We start from the raw sequence: 21,602 nt of genomic DNA on the forward strand, positions 1-21,602 counted from the left end.
ATTTTTCGCTTCGAAAAGCAAAAATAAGACTGAGCCGTCACTTTTACATTTTACCAGTACCATTCTTTTCCAATAGCCAATATTTGACAAAAAATAGTTCACTGTTTTTCAGGATTTGGTCATGTTATCAGATTGTTGCCATTTGCATGTTTTTTCAGGGATTTTGCAGGGTTTTTTGTGTAGTTTTTTTTGGGGGGAGGGGGGTTTAGTTTTTCTATTTTTCCCGCGTTCCAATTTTTATGCAGTTGGTGCAGTTTTTCACTTTTGTTTTCTTTTTTTTCTCTGTATTTCATAGTTTTAACAATTTTTTTGTCGTTTTTCACAGATTTCCAATTTTTCACTGGTTTTCACCAAAACCGCAAAAATATTTTTCACGGTTCGTCACGGTTTTGTCACAGTGTAACCGTCAATGCCAAAGACAACTATTCCCGTGAATGTTCAAGAGAGCTATATCCAGCTAAAAAAACGATACATAAGTCAATTCTGTCAAAAGAAGTTACCGACCAGAAGAGTAAAGCATCCGCATGAAATTCCTCCAGAAATTTCATGTTCTAGTTGAACAAAAATATTGTGCCATAGGAAATGGTTATATAACTTAACGTATTGGCTGCCATTGTCAGTGATTGACGAACCGTTTTCTTTAAAACTGTTTGTACATTTACAACACTGTAACTTCAGCATGTTACGACTTACAACACTGAAAATAAGAAAACACATGAACCTTCCTTCTGTTCCAACAGCTTTTATCTTTTTCATAAATCATTAGCAGCCATTGACGACGATAGACAGTCCTTCTATTGCTGCCAGACCCTCCCAGTCAAAATGGATTGGGCATCTATCATCGTCAATATCACTGAAATATAACCTAGTATCTATTACGATGGCAGTGAATGAGTGGAGCACCACACCAACGAAATATAGTCATCTGCTGCAATTGCTCCAAAATTGCACAAAATGTCACGGCGACCCAATCTAAGCTTCCATGGGATAATAGTGATTGATGCCTTGTATGTACAGCACAGAAATAACTATTTCCTCCACCGCTAAATTTGTAACTTTATTGATTGAGGTAGGGCAATATCAGTCAAAAATCTATAATAACAAAAAAATGAAACAAAAGTCAGGTATATTGAAGAGCGTTTGATCCCCTCCAACTTGAGGCAGAATACCGACTCTCACTGACTGGCGGTTGTCCATGTGGCGCACAGCTGTGCACAAGAAACCAATCTACCGACACGCCTGATCTGAAGGCATCGTTTGTGTGAAGCACACCTGTTCTAGGAATCTATTTAGGACTTTTCAATCTCAATACTGACACGGGCAGGACTAACGAGACAACAATTGTTTGGTTAGAATTAGGACTGTCAAACGATTAAAATTTTTAATCGAATTAATCACAGCTTAAAAATTAATTAGTCGTAATTAATTGCAATTCAAACCATCTATAAAATACGCCATATTTTTCTGTAAATTATTGTTGGAATGGAAAGATAAGACACAAGACGGATATATACATTCAACATACTGTAGTAAAGTACTGTATTTGTTTATTATAACAATAAATCAACAAGATGGCATTAACATTCTGTTAAAGCGACCCATGGATAGAAAGACTTGTAGTTCTTAAAAGATAAATGTTAGTACAAGTTATAGAAATTTTATATCAAAACCCCTCTTAATGTTTTCGTTTTAATAAAATTTGTAAAATTTTCAGTCAAAGTAACAAGTGCATATGACCCTGAGCTGTCATTTTAATCTGTTTGAGCGGGGCATGTGCGTTAATTGCGTCAAATATTTTAACGTGGTTAATTTTAAAAAATAATTACCGCACGTTAATGCGATTATTTTGACAGCCCTAGTTAGAATTGTTTAGATTTGAAGACATTTCTGATCTCAGTTGATAGAAAATCTGTGATAACTAAAATCTGGAAGTGTAAGGCATTAGGCGGCATGTCAATACCTCGTGACGCTTCATCTCACCATCACTACCTCTAGATGTCTCCAAACTAAGATGCTTGGGATTCGTTAACTGAAGGAAAGACCTGAATCACTCACGGTGCACATATAAAATGAACAATAATGAATTATAAACTTATCACATATAAATACAGCGTCACCAGAAAGAAATAGTAACTAAGAAAAGTAGTAAAACATATCATGTACCACGTGATTCCTAGCTATAGTAGTGATGGCAAAATGAAGCTTCTTGAAGCAATGAAGCTTTGCAGCCAATGGCTTTAGATAATATATTCTATCACACCCTGAAATGCACAAAATGTAGGTTGACAGGAGATTGCAATTACACTTCGCGGCTGCTTTATATTGTCGTCAGAACTGCATTTTCAATGCCCGCCAAACCATCAAACCACTTTCTGAAGCAGTCACATGGTCACAATTCCGGGTTTTGCCCAAATGAAGCGAGTCCCTAGTCTGAGGGGCCGTTTACAGGGCAACGGGGGTCACAACACAAAAACTTTTCCAGAGAGCCCTATCTTTTACAGAGCAACAGCGTTTGGGGGGGTGAAAACGCAAAAATTTGAAAACGCCTTCCAGAGTGGAAACCTTTTTTATTTTTTATTTTTTAATCGCTATCGTAAGTGCAAATCTAAACAATTAACAAATGAAAAGTGAGTTTTGAGTGACAACTGACTTCTATACTCCGGAACAGTAGGTGGCGATACTGCTCCAATATATTTGCTGGTGAAGTGGGTGATGATGTCAGTGCACGCGAACAGTCCGACAGTGTATGAAAACTAGGGCTGTCAAATAATTAAAATTTTTAATCGAGTTAATCACAGCTTGAAAATTAATTAATCATAATTAATCGCAATTCAAACCATCTATAAAATATGCCATATTTTTCTGTAAATTATTGTTGGAATGGAAAGATAAGACACAAGACGGATATATACAGTCAACATACTGTACATAAGGACTGTATTTGTTTATTTTAACAAAAAATGTACAAGATGGCATTAACATTAACATTATGTCAAAGCGATCCATTGATAGAAAGACTTGTAGTTCTTAAAAGATAAATGTTAGTACAAGTTATATAAATTTTATATTAAAACCCCTCTTAATGTTTTCGTTTTAATAAAATTTGTAAAATTTTCAAACAAAAAAATTAACTAGTAGCTCGCCATTGTTGATGTCAATAATTACACAATGCTCATGGATGGTGCTTAACCCTTGTCTGGCACAGCCAGACAATTCTCCCTGTATTTTTCAAACACTGTGAAAAATAGTCTGGGACCCAGCCCATTAACGGCCTCTCGAGCAAGGTACAAAATCAACCGTCCAATCAGATTTGTTTATTTGCGTGACGTGTTCTTAACGAGGAATGTCACTCTTGCGCATCGCATCGTTAGTCGTGTCTACAACAACACAGATGTCGAACGGGAGAGCCGAGAATATGTTCCAATCCACGGTAAAACCAGTTTTAAATTACCAAAAACACATCGAAACAAGTCATTGACAACACTCAACATGGCTCGCGCTAGCCATGTTGAATAAACTTCTCCATTCTCCGCTCACACTAATTACTTGTCGCTTTAACAACGTCACGTCTGCCCGTCGCTGATTGGTCCACTCCGCTGTCTGTTTGCTGTGGCTTGCTCCACCCTCGGAATTTGATCAATCGCTGGAACAGCGGTGAGTCTGGTATACCAGGCAAGCTTAACCACATTAAATCAGTCGCACCCAAGCGCCAGCAGAGGGCGAAAAAAACACCAAAAAAAACACAAGTAACAAATGGACATGACGCTGTCATTTTAATCTGTTTGAGCGGGGCATGTGCGTTAATTGCGTCAAATATTTTAACGTGATTAATTTTTAAAATGAATTACCGCCCGTTAACGCGATAATTTTGACAGTCCTAATGAAAACATGTCTTCAAGTAGCAACCTTATAGTTACGTTAAGCAACAGCTCTACCTCATGGGGAACCTTGTCAGTTCACACAATATTACTCTTCTTGATTCGCTTTGCCATGTTGTGATTTGACTAGGACAAAAGACAAAACAGCAGAAGGGAAGCGTTACACGCAGGAATCACGTTTTTGTGGTTCTGCCACCTTCATATGGGGAATGTATACTAGATCAGACCTAGGGTGGTCCCCCGGAACATCCGCGGATCCATTAACTGGCCTTCAGGGAAGTGATGAGGGGACATGCCACCGCCTGCCACTCAAGACCCTAACACTGCCCACTGCAACACACCAACCGACAAGGCATACTACGAGACCCCCACAGCCCACTAGACCCAGGGCAGGACAGGGTCCCCACCCGGAGTGGGCAACACACCGCCGACCCATCAGCGCTCGGCCAGCGACCCGTGCCGGAGCCCAAGCAAGATGCCCGAGCAAAAAAGAGAGGTGAAAGACTGAAGCAGGGGAGTGCCGACAAGCCGCCGTGTGGCAGCACGGGAACGGAGCCCTGATCTCCCCCCACCCCCGCAACCAGCACCCAGGCGAAGAGGGGGCCACGCCCCGGGAGCCACACCATAGAGCAGGGGTCGGGAACCTTTTTGGCTGAGAGAGCCATGAACACCACATATTTTTAAATGTAATTCTGTGAGAGCCATACAATATGTTTAAAACTAAAAATACAAGTAATATGTGCATTTTATGTAATTTCAACACTTTTAAAGTACAATAAGTCTCTGAATTCTTTTTAATAACTTATATAAATAATAATAATTAAATTAAATATTATTAAATAATATTTAAATAGTTATTTTAATCCACCGATGCTCTTGTACTTACGGTTTTAAACCAGCAGGGCGGAGGTGTTCGCTAAATGGCATACATGGCCAATAAATGTTCGCATTTTAGAGCAAATAAGAAATCAGCCGTCTTGGCAGTAATGTGAGACGGACGTTGTAAACTAGTATTTTTTTCTTGTTTGAGGTGAGAAAAAGAGTATAATTTGACTGTGTATATTAGCGGATTGCTTTATTTTAGGATGATTGTGATGTGTGCTGAGTGTTAATATAGTTCAGAAATATGTTAATCGTTAAGTATTGTAATGTCCGTAACTATTTGTGGGCCCTTGAAGAGGCCATCAGACGGCAGAGCAGTGACGTAGCGGGAAGCAAGGAGGAGAGAGCATACAGCGTGAGAGCGGAGTTAGCATATTGCGGATGCCGCTGGTATTTTGTTTATTATTTCTATGGTTGCCACAATAAAGTGGGAAAGTCGTCACCGACTCCTTCCTATTTCCACATTCGGGGCTATTACAGCATGTTTATGTATGACTGCAGATGTGTTCGTAATGGCGAGCGGACGACGAGTGAATGCTAGTAGTGTCTAAAATGCAGAAGTTAAATGTTTTGTCACAAAAACTTGTATTTGTTTATTCATATAACTATATAAGAATCCGCATTTTAGAGCGAATAAGAAATGAGCCGTCTGTGTGCAGCAATGCGAGACGGACGTTGTTTTTTTTTCTTGTTTCAGCTGTATAAGAAAAATGAAAATAAAGCAAAATTAAATGTGTAACAACAGACTGAAGCATTTAATCCCTGTCTGCACCACGCTACAGATCCATCGCTATTATTTCAACCAACTGCCACACGCATCATCAGACTTCGGACGTCCTCCACAGCCGCACCTGAAGTGTCTGTAGTGTCCCGACCCGAGCGTAGCCTGATCACTGGCTTGCCAACAAAAAAAATGTGAGCGCCTCTTACTGGTTGCTCTTTTTAACAGTTCCCCTGTGGCTCTTACGTCATGAGCCATAGGTTCATGACCCCTGCCATAGAGAAACAGTGGGGGACCCACTTACAACCCTATTATTGGCTGCCAGGTCCCCGACTGGCAGCCATTATCCAGAATCGTGATGGGATTGTGTGGGGAGGGTAGTACAGTGTATGCCTTAAAACAGGAGAGCAAAATGGCGGAATTCAGCACAACCCCCCCCCCCCCCCATTGTGTGTGTGTTCCATGTATTTTTTTCAGATTTAGCATTGAAAAGAGATACATATAAGACATGTTTTTTCCCTTTTTTTCCTCAAAGTCTTTATTAAATCTTCATTGAGTCAAATCCACTCACACTGCTTAGAACAGCACACAACACGCTACCGCTAATGTTTAACAAGCTAAACGACTCAGCGCCTTTGAAAGGTACCGCTCCCAAGCTTTTCTGGGAAGATCAAAGCAGCACCCTTGTAACTCATCATTAACTTTAACAAGCTGCAGCTGCCTGCTGAGCAAGAAAAGCAGCAGGAGGGAGAGTCAGAGGCTGTATGTGATCAGATCGGGACATCGCTATCAAATACTGTTTTGTTTTGTTGTTGTTTTTTTAACTGAAAAAAATCCGCGACGGACTCAGGGCGCGATGTTTGAAGCGCGAAGTAGCGAGGGATCACAGTAACTCAAAACGCCACTTTGAGTTATTGCGTGAGATCGTTGCGTATCCAGTCTAAGAAATGAATCCCAAATTGAATCAGATTAAGACAACAAACATACAGGCTTGTCTGAAGTTTGCTTTTGAACATCTAAATGCCTCGGGTAAGCATGTGCGGCGGTCAATTGAAAAGAAAGTTGAGCTATTTGGCATCAGGCAGACCTGCTGTGCTCGGCGGATGACAAAATCTGAATATGACCCAAATAACAGCACCCCCACTGTCAAACACAGAGGTGAAAACATTATGTTGTGGTCTGTTACTGCAAAGGCGACAGAGCCACCTCCTCTCACGGGCAGGAATGAATGGAGCTGTTACTGTGAAATATTGCATGAAAATCTCATTTCCTCAGCAGGAACTCTGAAGATGAGTCGTCCTCCAGCGTGACAATGACCCAAAATATATTGCAGGGGTGACAAAGAAGTGATCTAAAAGAATATTGAGGTCATGGAGTGACCTAGTCAAACCGATACAAAACCTGTTGAAATTTCTGAGCAGCGGCAGAGAAACCAGCAAGGGTTTTTTGCTAACTAACTTCATAAAATTTCCCAACTTTAATATGACACAGAACATCATTTTTACAACTGTTAATCTCATATTATGACGTAATCCATTATGTAATTTATTATTATTGCACTACCCTCTGCAAGTGTTGTGCTCCCAAGCATAAACCACGAGGCAGTCGGCCAAACTTCTTTTCACAAGCCAGGAGGATGCTTGGTCCTTCGACTCATTCTCTGCAATTAACGACGATGGACGTCCAATCTGACATAATCATCCACGTATACAACATAAACACTCTCAGATTATCCAGACATAAAAACCACACAAAACTGTCACGGTTACTTTGCGTACTCGTTTCCAACCGCCCTTGCATGTTTGATACTTCAAAGACTTGAAGAAAAAACATGGTTTTATCATTTTCAAAGTGGCAATGGAATGAAGGTCCAATCAACAAAGGGCAATAGAAAAAGCATAACAACGACGCATAACTCACATCAAAGGTAAATAAACACTCACGCATTCAAAGACCGTAATACAAAACCGTTTACAGAAATTCGAGACGGTTAATTCCTCTGTAAGTGGTTCAATTCATTCAGCAGAAGTACAAATAAAGTAGTGTCTAAGTTGTTTATATACGCCTAAAAAAAAAGCCATAGAAACATTGCAAAAATTTTAGCTAAGAGTGTCACGAATTAATCAGTTAAGCAACCGTCCAATTAAAACGATCAAAACTCAAGAATCGATTGCCATTTTTTTTAGACATACGATACCGCTTTTTTCAAAATAATGGTTTATGTTCAAAAGTCAAATTTGTCGAAAATGTCTAAATTTTTTCGTGTTTTTTACAACTTTAGATCAGTGGTCTTAAACCTGTGGCCCGGGGGCCAATTGAGGCCCGTGGATCAAAGTTTTTCGGCACCATGTTTGAAATCAAAGTGGAGTATGAGTGTGACCTGTGCATATGTTGCCAATAAAAAACTATAAAAAATATTAATAAAAATTTTGAATATATTTAAAAGATTAAATAATTATTGCTTTGGACATTTAATGTAAAAACATGAGTAATAATTTTGGGAAAAAATGTGTACAGTTTACGTGATGTGTGCAGCAGGATTTTTTTTTCTTTTTTTTTTGTAATTTGTTTTAGTTTAGGCCTAGTGGGATCATTTGTAAACCATGGATAAACACTCACCACAGAAAGTTTCACTTCAATGATCGAATTCTAAAGTGTTTGTGTGTACATTATGTGCATGTAATATTAATTTTACATGATTAAAGTCCAGAGCTGGGTAGAAACGCGTTACATTTACTCCATTGAATTTATTTGAGTAACTTTTTGAGAAAAAAAATTACTTCTAAGAGCAGTTTTAGCAAGCCATATTTTTTCTTTTACTTCAGTAGATTTGTGCAGGAGAAACACTACTCTTACTCTGCTACTTTGGGCAACACTCGTCGTTGCATTTTTCCTCTTATTCTACATATTAGATTTGAATTTTTTTTTTTTTTGCCAGAGATGCGAACAGTGGCTCTACCAGCTTCACCAATGAGACGTTGTAAGAATAATCAAATGACATTATACCAATCAGACTCAAGCTTGCCGTTCTATGATCACGCTGCCCTGTTCATTCACGTGGTGTCTTTAAAGCACAATAAAAAATTAAGTATTTGACATAGAGCGCTGCCATCAACATGACTCGAAGGCACAGATTTTAACCTCTCTCACTGTTTTTATTTGGCACAGCTTGAGCGTGGAAAAACATTGATATGATCCTTTTAATTTCATAATAGGAACTGCAGGTAGTCCCCGGGTTACGAATGAGTTCCGTTCCAACGCTGGTGATGTAATCCATATTTCCGTGTAAATCAGAAACAACCCTTTAGGTAAATCTCCAAATTACAATCCAAAAAGTCCAAAATGTATTCTATTTTGTTTGATGGCAGAGGAGACACTCCCCTCTGGTGGCACCATTGGGTCTGGCTGGACGGTCGCCTCATATGACTAAGAAGCAGACTCAGACGTCTTACATGGATAAAGGTTAGCTGCACTCTGGTTTGGCCCGCATAAGGCTGTAAGTTGTTTCAGCTAATATATGTTTGTTTATGCATTTGTAATTAAGTTTACAGCTACGAGAATTGTAAATACGTTAGCATCCGTAGCATTTAAACTAGCGGATTTTTGTTAGGCAAATTAAGCTAATTTAATCTACTAAATTTACATATTTATCAGACTACATGGACATTTCAACACCAATTGTTTTGTGTCCAGTGTTTTACTGTTAAAATGCGTGCCGTTTTGAACACACAGTAGATGTACACATGAGTGTTAAGGCTTTACAAATGGTCAAAAGTGAAGGGGTGAAGTGCTGTCTGTGAAGCTGAACAACTTCACGCTTGGTGAGAACAGAACACATCATATTAATAAAGTAAAAAATAAGAAACTGTGAGGTATAAAAATGACAAATGCGACAAAAAAAAACAAACAACTGAAGACAAAATGGCGGACCAGACTCCTGCGTTGTAAAGTCAAGTACGTCGTAACCTACAGACTACCTGTATTCATTATTGAACTATTCAAACTAGGAACTATTTTCTCCACTAGAGGGCACTCTTTGGACGAAAATGCTTCAGTTCTGTAAAAAAATATATACTTGAGTCTTCTTTTGCCCAAATACTTTTTTACTTTTGCTTGAGTACATTTTTGGATGACTATTTTTTACTTTTACTTGAGTAATATTATTTTGAAGTAACGCTACTCTTACTTGAGTAAAAATTTTGGCTGCTCTATACACCTGTGCTAAAATCACATTAAAAAAAAAAAAAAAAAACATGCAATACTCTTCCATATCAGTAGGTGTCAATAGGTAGCTAATTACTTTTTTTAGTGATGCTCAAGAGGTAAGAGTGGCATTTCGGCTAGCGGGTAGTAGCGGCCAGTAGCTAGCATGTTAACCCAGAACTGAACAAAATTCATTGACATGTCATTACAAGAAACATAGACCATTTGTTCTCTGGTGTAAGACTATAGGCAAAAGCTATCTTTCATTGGGATTTACGCTAAAATGTAAAGAAGAACTGAACATAGTGGGATTAACTTTCAACTGGTAGGCACTGATACCAACTCCAATAGGGAATGGGACGTACTACGTCATTGTTTGGACGCGCCTCCATGCTGGCAATATGATTCACTTCCGGTTCAGCAGACTCAATGCGGATTGTAACGTGTGGTCGTGCTAAGCTAACTCTTTCGGTGTTTTAGAAAGAAAATATGGGTGCTTATTGTTGCGTTACCGGGTGCAACAGCGTCTCCTACGACAAAAAAAGGGGTTAGGAAAAATGGACTCACTTTTCACCGTTTTCCTGCATGGAGGACCAAATATCAGATCACGAAGGTACGACAGATGGCTGGATTGCAGCGGTTCGTCGGAAAAGCATTTCTTATGATCATATTTCTGCTGGAATGAGAGTGTGTTCCCGTCATCTCTACTCTTGTAAGTTGAACGATTTATCCGTTTTGGTTTCAATACGTTTTTTTTTTTTTTTTTCACCATTTTGTAAATCTGCCTCGGTAGCAATGCTAACCTACTGCTCCTCCTCACCTACCTGTTATGTTCCTAGGAAAACCTGCATATGAAATGCTGACAACACATCCCGATTGGTCACCATATCTCGTCTTGGGTTATTCTGAGGTCAAGCGCACCACATCGGAGCGTTATGAGAGGTTGGAAAGGCGAAGAGTGCACGCTGAAACTTCAGTTTGCTCTGCTCTTATAAACACGAGCCCAAGTGTTGTTGTGAAAAGTCAATAAAATATGAATACCAAAACATGACTTGAACAACTTCTTGACAAACTGTAACTGCTTGTTGTGTACTTCAGGTCTTCATAATAAACAGGTGTAATAATTACAAAGTCAGGTGACTTAATTTTGTTATTCTATTTGGAGTATGCATTGACAATTTTTGGACAGTGTTGTAGACAAAAACTGGGACTGATAAATTGCAATAGATTTATTTCAAGTAATGCAATTTCTCCAATACGATATTTGAATTGACAGTTTAATATCTTTAAATTAGTGCAAACAAGGCCCACCCTCTGACGGTGGCAGCAAATATTATATAATAAATTATAAGTAATACACAAATACAAGATCACAATAAACGTGTCTTTGTCAAAGTAGTTTAAAACACTATTTACTGGCCTTGGGTAAATTGCCAGACAGGATAAATATGTGCTTTAAAGTTCTTGCATTTCCATTTTAAGTATTGCAAGTACTAGTCTCCAACACAGTATTTGAACTGACAGTTTAAAACAATTTTAGTACAAAATGGCCCACACTCTGGCAGGGGGCAGCAAATATTATAATACATAATATAATACATTATAAAAAGCTATATACTATATAAATACAAGATCACAACAAAACCTGTATTTTTCAAAGCAGTTAAAAAAACATCCAGTGGCCTTAGGTAAATAAAGGTGTATAAATATGTACTTTACAGTTCTTGCATTTCTATTTTAGGTATTGCAACTTTTCCAACACTATTTGAATTGACAGTCTAAAGTCTACATTAGAGCAAATAAGAATATTATAAATTAAAAATAATAATAGAATATATAAATTAAACATTACAATGAAACGTGTCTTTGTCAAAGTGGTTAAAAAAAAACAAAAAAACACGTCACTGGCCATAGTTAAATAGCCAGTCAGAATAAATATGTGCATTAAAGTCCTTGCATTTTCACAAGTTAAAAGCCCGCAGTTCATCAACAAGGGCAGACCCAGATGGCGTCTGCTGCAGGGGCTTGTTTGAGTCCGACACAGGACAAATGGAACCACTCCATTGAACAAATTTTCTTTGTCAAATGATCCAAGAAGAGAGATGGTGACCAATCAGGATGTGTTGTCAGCAGGTTTTCCTAGGAACACAACAGGTAGGTGAGTCGTAGTAGGCGAGCATTGCTACCGAGGCAGATTTACACAACGGTGTAAAAAAACAAACAAACAAAAAACGTATTGAAACCAAAAGTGGATAAATCGTTCAACTTACAGAGTAGAGATGACAGGAACACACTCTCATTCCAGCAGAAATATGATCATAAGAAATGCTTTTCCGACGAACCGCTGCAATCCAGCCATCTGTCGTACCTTCGTGATCTGATATTTGGTCCTCCATGCAGGAAAACGGTGAAAAGTGAGTCCATTTTTCCTAGCCCCTTTTTTTTGTCGTAGGAGACGCTGTTGCACCCGGTAACGCAACAATAAGCACCCATATTTTCTTTCTAAAACACCGAAAGAGTTAGCTTAGCACGACCACACGTTACAATCCGCATTGAGTCTGCTGAACCGGAAGTGAATCATATTGCCAGCATGGAGGCGCGTCCAAACAATGACGTAGTACGTCCCATTCCCTATACAGAAGCCCAGATGGTAACACACTAAGTAAGTAATAATTCTTACAAAATATGTTTTTCTTTGTGTTTATTTGATTCCTATTCAATACACGACTTTATAATACTAATATAGTCTACAAAAATTAATTACATTTTTTGCTGGTGGCGTGCCTTGGGATTTTTTCATGAGAAAAGTGTCGTGGCTCAAAAAAGGTTGAAAAACACTGCGATAGATAGACAATCCTTGGTCATGTTTCAGTGCCATTGACGGCGATGGATGTCCAATTTGTTTTGACTTCCCAGTCAAAACGTCCATCGCCGTCAATGGCAAACGAGTTAAATAGGGACACAGGTGCAAAGTTAACCTACCTCGTTTGTCCTGAATCTTAACCGTGAGTTCCACAAAAGGCTCCGATTCTCTATCCAGCCTCCTTATGATGGTGATATCTCCAGTATCGTGACCCACGGATACAGGAGAGCTGTGCGAATCCGGGTAAACGAGCTCAAAACCGGCCGACTGGAACCTGTTTGGACTCAGGCTGGTTATCACCGAGCCGATGCTGGCATCTTCAGACACGTTGAGGGAGACCAAGCCCGCCGGGTAACGTGACGCCCTGGGTGCAGCGCGCCTGACCCGCTCCTTAACCGCTTTCTCATCCATCCACCCGCGTGGAGAAAATGTCAGCTTTACGCATTTACTACTCTTCGGTGGCCATCCGTGATCTGTGGCGAAAACTGAGAGTTCCACTTCAGATCGGAGCCCTAAAATAGAGTCCAGCAGCAAAACTTCGCCCGTTTTCGGAACGACGTAAAAAGTGCTGTTTTTAGGCGACGAAGTGTAGGTTAAAACAGCGTTTTTCCCACTGTCCGCGTCGACAGCTTTCAGCCTGTAAACAACGCTGCGGATAGCAGTAGTGTCATTTAAAGTTACACGCGTGGGCTCCGGTTGACAAAAAGTAGGCTCGTGGTCGTTGATGTCCAAGACGTTGACTTTGACCCGAGCTACATCCAGGAGCGCGGCGTCCGGAGCGCAGGCGCCGCAGCACAAGGCGACTCTCAGCCGGTACTCCGAGCGCTCTTCCCGGTCGAGAACCCTGGAAGTTTTCAACAAAACATCCCCCCGTTTGCGGTGGACGAAAGCCCGGAAATCTCGGCTGCCGTCGCCGTCCACTTTGAAGCGTATCCCAGGCGTCGGGCACCATTTTTGCGCGTCGATGCGCCTCAACGGAATGCTCAGTCCGTTCACTTTCGAAGCCGCGGGGGAGTTCTCAAAAATATGCCCGTGGAAGAAAGGCAGTCCGGCCGCTGGCGTCCAAAGGCAACACGTGAGCGTGAAAAGAGCAAGAATCATGTTGGTGGCAAGTTATATAAAGGCTGCCTCTGAGAGCTTCGGGGTGGATGGAAAATTAAGAAAAGAGAGAAGAAATCCCTTCATATTTCCGTGTCATCCTTCCAGGAGACCCAGTGAACTTGCAGCTTTTTTGCATGCCGAGGGCTTGTTGCGTTGCCCCCGCACGGCGCTGTGCAGACGGTCCACAGCGCTGCAGGCTGTTTTGCTGTGCTCACATCCAGCTTTCAGAACCCACAGCGCCGGACAGCGCCGTGCGGCGGGGGAGGAGGGTGGAAAGCGCTCCTCTGCGAGCCCCACCCTGCGTGATGATGGTCAACCATTCTCCTTTTCGCCAGCACACACGTTGAGCGAGGGGGAAAAAAAAGCTTCACCACATGAACTCGTGTCACAAATCCGCCCTGAGATTAAAATGTTCTCGACAGAGGGAGGAGAGGGGAAAAAAAGACTGTCACAGATGAGCAAGTCGAGCAAACACATATGTTCTTGTAAAGATGGACTTCCAGCACTGCCCTAAATACGGCTCGGTGGTTTTTATTCTTAAATCTCGTGGAAAATTCATGTCGACGTTTGCCTGCTGCTGTTGACAGCTATTGACGTCCATTCCAATTTGATCTCCCAGTCAAAATGGGTTGAATATCCATCGGCGTCAATCAGGGGCGTCACTAGACCTAAAACAATACTGGGGCACTGGTGGGTGAGCAATTTTTTTAGCACTTATCTACAGTGGTATGAAGATGTACAGTGTATCACAAAAGTGAGTACACCCCACGCATTTCTGCAGATATTTAAGTATTTATTTTCATGGGACAACACTGACAAAATGACCCTTTGACACAATGAAAAGTAGTCTGTGTGCAGTTTACATAATAGAGTTTATTTATTTCCCCTCAAAATAACTCAAAATATAGCCATTAATATCTAAAACCCTGGCAACAAAAGTGAGTAGATTGAAGAGGTGGGGGTAGGCCTGTCGCGATAACAACTTTAGTGTGCGATAATTATTCTCATAAATTATTGCGATATGCGATAATATTGCGCACCCCCCAATTTTTTTTTAACCAATTTACAATAACACAGTGAGAATACAGTATATAGTAATAGATCAAGTACACCCATTTAAACGCGATAAATATTTACTGTTAAATTCAAAAATACTTTTTAAGAAATCACAACTAAAAACAATAAACCCTGCCTCTTAAGTAAAAAACAACAATATTGATACCGCACAGAAACACAGAATAAATAAAATGTGTTTAAAAAATAAATAAATAAATAAAATATTGATACCGCACAGAAACACAGAATAAATAAATTGTGTTTAAAAATAAATAAATAAATAAATTTAAAATGGCACTTAATAACTTAAGCATTTAAGCAAATGAAAACTTTTCCCGTCATCGCTTCTGCAATGGTGTTCCATAGGGATGCAACGATACAATTAAGCCATGGTTCGGTACGATTTTTGATACGGGGGACACGATAAAAAACTTTTTAAAAATGTATTTATATATATATATATATATATATATATGTTTTGGGGTTTTTTTGCTAACGAGCAAAAATTAAATTGCCATCATATAAACATGCATTTTAGTGCATAATATTTATGTGCTTACTTCTTACTGATCTGAAAAAAATTGTATATAAGTGCTGAGAACAATCTTTACTGTTTTTATAGTGAGGCAGGGCACACTGTTGTTTGCTACAGCTCTCTTAGCAGCTAGATTTACTACATGAGCAAGACATCCGATTTGTGGTCCGAATCCATCTGTGTCACGTACTGAATTAACAGTATTTGCAACATTATCTATAGTCACTGGTATGGATTGATTTGGCCTTCTTAATTTCCATTCAGTCATGACAGTTTAGAATTCATCAATGTAGTATGGACTACGTGTCCCATAATCACTCTGGGCTCACGTAGCCAATGGCATGGTCCGCAGTACATCTAGTTTGCCATTTCATGATATCTAGTGTGTGTGATAAGTTAGCAAGCGCCGCTGAAGTCACGTCTGCTCATTGCTACACACCAGCATATGAAAATCGACTTTCATAAACAGGACGAGTTTGAAGCAACTGTTCGTTGTCAAAGCGAGGTTGTTCGTTGCAGCCAAGTCGGTAACAATGTTTTGGTGGACTTCGTTGTAAATATCCGGCGTTGTGCCGAAAAATAGCCGCCCCGCGTGAACTGTCACTCCTGACAGGAGCACCCACACGTCAACAACACCGGCGCGCCATAGATGGTCCACAGTCACTCCGGAGCACTGACGCGGCCGTTATACGTACGAACAATAGGATATAATGGGAACGATTGGCTCCGGCGCTAGTTTTTGCCGGACCTGGAACGAAGATGCATTTTGCGCAGTTGATAACGAGGAATCCGAACTTTTAACAGCACGTCTGCCGCACGCACGTGCACACGAGGCGATAAATTGCAGCGGAAAAATTACCGCCTTCATTTTTATTTATCGCGCGATAAATGGAATTATTGCATATTGCGACAGGCTTCGGTGGGGGTCAGCCTGTTAGTGCTCAGACCATACGCCACACTCTACATCAAACTGGTGTGCATGGCTGTCACCCCAGGAGGAAGCGTCTTCTGAAGACTGTACACAAGAAAGCCCGCCCGTCTCATCAGACCATAGGACACGGTTCCAGGAATTATTGGTGCACGATTTTTTTTTTTTTTTTTTTGAACCTCCAGGTGTTCAAAAACTCAGGTTATACATTTCAAAAATTATATATTTATTATCGGTTATCGATATCGGTATCGGCTTTGAGTAGCAGGAAGTTATCGATATCGGTATCGGTTTCAAAAAATGGATATCGTGCACCCCTACCAGTAATCCATGTGCTTTGTTGACATGTCTTTAGCAAACAGTTTGCGGGCTTTCTTGTCTATATAAGCTGCACACAGACTACTTTTCATCGTGTCAAAGTGTCATTTTGTCAGTGTTGTCCCATGAAAAGATATACTTAAATATCTGCAGATCACTTTTGTGATACACTGTATGACAGATTTACAGCGCAGGAACTTCAAATGAAGTATTACTAACACTTTTTGACGTATATTTATTTTACATTTTCAAATCAAGTAATGTTTATTTTGCTTTCGCGTGAGGCTCAAATCTTTGAAACACTGAGTATTTATTTTTGCACCATTTAAAGTGATGATTTTTCAGTTCTGGAACTATTTGCACTTTTTATTTTATTTTAGCCAATATAAAAAAATTAGGGCTGTCAAAATTATCGCGTTAACACGCGGTAATTAATTTTTTAAATTAATCACGTTAAAATATTTGACGCAATTAACGCACATGTCCCGCTCAGACAGTATTCTGCCTTTTGGTAAGTTTTACAGCAAGGTTTTTATTGCTGTCTAACAGCGAACTCTTGTGGTTGCTTTGCGACATGGTTTATTGCTTTCTTGCCAGTTCAATATGGCTGCACGACGTCTCGGGCTGATGCCTACGTTGTAATGTTCTGCTCATATGATCCTTGGACAAGATTTGTCTGTAAGTATGGTTGTTGTAAAGAATGTACATATTATGTTAGTAAGCGAAATGTTCTATTTTTTTTATGAGACGCTTTTTGTTTATGTTTAGTGAACCTGTATAGCGTGCTAAGCTAACGTTGTTGCTAATGCAATGCTTGTGTACTTTTTTTTTGTAGTTTCACTACGGTCCAAAGAGGACAGTGGTTTGAGGCCATTTTATTAATAAATCAGATGAAAAAGGAAGAAGTCTGATTATTCAGGCGTCGTTCACTAGCTGTCTAGCTTTGGAAAAAGTAGACGCTTCGGAGTGAGGACAGCATAGACAGATTTAAATGACAGTAGAGTGAAATGCCCACTACAGTCCTTATGTACCGTATGTTGAATGTATATATCCATCTTGTGTCTTATCTTTCCATTCCAACAAATTATTTTACAGAATATATATATATATAATTTACAGAAAAATATGGCATATTTTATAGATGGTTTGAATTGCGATTAATTACGATTAATTAATTTTTAAGCTGTAATTAACTCGATTAAAAATTTTAATCGTTTGACAGCCCTAAAAAAAATATATCTTATGTGGGAGTGTATGTTCACTGGTAATGCTTTACAGTTAACTGTGTGTATTCCTGCAATGAAAATAGTAGTATCTTATTTCTATTTAAAAGTTACCAAAGCTGCCGATTGCTACCTGACTTTAACTGTTATCTTTGTCAATCCCTACAAAAAAAGTGTGTAGTAGATTTTTGCTCACATTTCATGAACAGTGAATGAAAGAATGTTAGAACCATAAAAACACAAATTCACAATTTTGATGTTTTCTTCTATTTATTTTGCATTTTAATAGCAGCTGATTTTTAGCCAATAGACCCAATTTTAACTTTTAAATGCTGTGATTAAAACCAAAAAAAGCCTTTCTGTTTTTCCTGTTGTAGGGAGCCCGAACCAAACCATGACCCCAGTACTGAGGTAGTGTGTGCCATTACACCCCTATTATCTATCCTCGCTTATTTTTTTTCAGTGCATTTCAAATGGCCATCAATTATTCAAAGATTTTTGCTAATCATGGAACGGTCCCTCTCCCCCGCCAATAGTGGTGGTCCAATATATTAATACTCTACCCACATACTGAATACTTCAATAGCGTAGATGAATGGTCTAGTCATACTGTAAATAAAACCATAAGAAAAGAATCATCTTCATTCATTCACGGTCATATACGTCCACTCCATCGGACGTCGTCCACTGACAATGGCACTGAAAAGTTAGGATTTATATAAAAACGCCTCTGGTCCTCAGAGTATATGTTTACACAGTGACTATACATCTACTTGTGCGTCATCATGTCACTTTCCTAAAGAGAATCCGCCAAGTGACAAGTCATGTAAGTTTAAATATTACATAGCTCAACTTGTTAGTTGGGTCGGGAATTTCTGTGAGTCTGTTACATCCTGTCTTCATATTTGACATGCTCCGATCAATATTTATACGCTTCCGCAGAGGGATGTTGTTGGGTATATGCGTGTACGTCAAAGTTGTGCTTCTTCAGTACAGACTTTGAATATTTATCAAAGTGTTGGCTGAAAAACACGTATCAATTTAAAAATGCAATCCATCATTGCAATTTTAGTAGAATCCACTCTCCGCGGCAAATTGTTATTTTCAAGGCAATAACCAGAAGTGAGCCCCTAGATATTTCTGCGTGTCAGCGGCAGCTGGAGCACAAAGCTCATATTGCTTCATCACTGCGGTGTTTTACATGGCACAAGCTGTGTATTGTGTCACTAGCCATCCCGACTTCGTTGACGTACTGGCCTGTGGATGAAATGAACTGCAATGGTAACTAGCAAGGGTGTAAGTTTGCATAGGGACGGTAGAGACATGACACTACCAACTTTTCAGGATGCCCATATTGTCCCCAACTTTTAAGCAACTTTAACTGCATTATTTATTGAGGTCAGTTTTATAGGTTATTTAGATTGTCTTCACATACAGTGGGGGAAGTAAGTATTTAGTCAATCACTAACTGTGCAAGTTGTCCCACTTGAAAATTTTAGAGGCCTGTAATTATCAACACGGGTAAACCTCTATCATGAGAGACAGAATGTGGAAAAAAAAAACAGAAAATCACATTGTTTGATTTTTAAAGAATTTATTTACAAATCATAGTGGTGGAAAATAAGTATTTGATCAATACCAAAAGTTCATCTCAATACTTTGTTATGTATCCGTTGTTGGCAATAATAGAGGCCAAACGTTTTCTGTAACTCTCTACAAGCTTTTCACAGACTGTTGCTGGTAGTTTGGCCCTTTCTTCCATGCAGAACTCCTCTAGAGCTGTGATGTTTTGGGGCTGTCGTTGGGCAACATGGACTTTCAACTCCCTCCGCAGATTTTCTATGGGGTTGAGATCTGGAGACTGGCTAGGCCACTCCAAGACCTTGAAATACTTCTTACGAGGCCACTCCTTTGTTGCCCTGGCTGTGTGTTTGGGATCATTGTCATGCTGAAAGACCCAGCCACGTCTTATCTTCAATGCCTTTGCTGATGGAAGGAGATTTTCACTCAAAATCTCTCGATACATGGCCCCATTCATTCTTTCCTTTACACAGATCAGTCGTCCTGGTCCCTTTGCAGAAAAACAGCCCCTAAGCATGATGTCTCTACCCCCATGCTTCACAGTGGGTATGGTCCAATTCAGCTTTCTTTTTCCTCCAAACACGAGAACTGGTGTTTCTACCAAAAAGTTTTATTTTGGTTTCATCTGACCATAACACATTCTTCCAGTCCTCTTCTGGATCATCCAAATGCTCCCTAGCAAACCGCAGACGGGCCTGGACGTGTACTTTCTTCAGGAGGGGGACACGTCTGGCAGTGCAGGATTTGAGTCCCTGGCGGCGCATTGTTAATCTGATGGTAGCCTTTGTTACTGTGGTCCCGGCTCTCTGTAGGTCATTCACTAGGTCCCCCCGTGTGGTTCTGGGATTTTTGCTCACCGTTCTTGTTATCATTTTGACGCCACGGGGTGAGGAGGGAGATGAAAGTCCGTGTTGCCCAACGACAGCCCCAAAACATCACTGCTCTAGAGGAGATCTGCATGGAGGAATGGGCCAAAATACCAGCAACAGTGTGTGAAAAGTTTGTGCAGAGTTACAGAAAACGTTTGGCCTCCGTTATTGCCAACAAAGGGTACTTAACAAAGTATTGAGATGAACTTTTGGTATTGGCCAAATACTTATTTTCCACAATGATTTGCAAATAAATTCTTTAAAAATCAAACAACGTGACTTTCTATTTTTTTTTCCACATTCTGTCTCTCATGGTTGAGGTTTACCCATGTTGACAATTACAGGGCCCTCTACTATTTTCAAGTGGGAGAACTTGCACAATTAGTGGTTGACTAAATACTTATTTGTCCCACTGTATGTTGTAAGGATAGAATAGACTCTACCATTATTAACTCATTTGCTCCCAAAAATGTATAAACACGTTCTATTTTTTAATTGTTTCAGTGTTCCAAAAATGTATTTATACGTCTTTTATGTTTTTTTTCCACAAGAGACATCTCTAGGTTCTGATGCAACTTTGCTCCAAAGCACATCGCTCAAAATCCATTTTAAAGCAATAAAACTTGCCACTGGAGGGCAGTAGCGAATTTGGTAAGAACTCATATCGTGACCATGAAAGGAAATGAATGAAGAGAAATAGTCAGGAAACGGAAGTTGGAAGAAGTAAGAAGCGTGAGAAAAATGTGGAGAACGATGGAAAACACAAGGCACATGCCCCACACAAGTTCAGATTCAGATTCCCTAGGTGAATTCTGTTATGAGGTAGTGGTCACTGAAAAAGAAAGATTCAAAAAAATCTATCTTGATGAGACAGGACAGGCGGTGATGAGGGGAAAATCCCGTCTGCCGATACAGCCGTGGCCACAACAGCATCGTCTCTCAGTTCAGTATTTTAGTTATGTGTAAATAAATTGTTACTTTGCTATCAAAAGCTCTTTATGTCTTGTCGTTTATGTTATTTTGTAGAAGGAAAACATTATTCAGATGTTTGGGATGTCACAAAAGCAAAAAATAGCTGTGTTAAAGTCAAAGGTATGTTTGAAATGTATGCTTTTACAAAAAGCTGAATTTCTCTGTTTTTTCATCAGAAATTGGAAAACTGCTCAAACTAAGCTATTTTTAATGCTGATTTCTAAAGAATGGGAAAAGATATGAACTTACTTTTTTCCTGCTGAAAGAAGAGAGTCCAATCTTTCTTTTGGTGGGTTCCATGTTTATATAGCAATGGAACAGAATTTTCTGTGGGCCTTGGAAAATCAGTCAAAATCCAGTGAAACGGCCGAGAGCGAAGGGGGTTGCTCCTGTGAAAATGGCTGGGAGTGAATGAGTTAAGTGAAGTATTTTCATTATTTTCAGACTTCCATTCATCCCTTTTCTCTTACTG

At 39.7% G+C, this 21,602-nt stretch overlaps 1 protein-coding gene across 2 annotated transcripts in view; it reads right to left on the reverse strand.

The window, feature by feature from the left end:
- The window catches only part of LOC130916155 (neural-cadherin-like), a 442,935-nt gene extending 428,956 nt beyond the window's left edge, over positions 1-13,979 (reverse strand). Inside the window, exon 1 of one of the 2 annotated variants that reach the window (XM_057836649.1) lies at positions 12,667-13,979. In XM_057836649.1, the coding sequence (XP_057692632.1) occupies positions 12,667-13,648 (982 nt within the window). In that variant the 5' untranslated portion in view covers positions 13,649-13,979. The remainder of the gene's footprint in view (positions 1-12,666) is intronic. The other variant, XM_057836648.1, reaches the window with a different exon arrangement.
- Positions 13,980-21,602: the final 7,623 nt, after the last annotated feature.

This window comes from Corythoichthys intestinalis, chromosome 5, assembly GCF_030265065.1.
Source record: "Corythoichthys intestinalis isolate RoL2023-P3 chromosome 5, ASM3026506v1, whole genome shotgun sequence".
NCBI lineage: Eukaryota > Metazoa > Chordata > Actinopteri > Syngnathiformes > Syngnathidae > Corythoichthys > Corythoichthys intestinalis.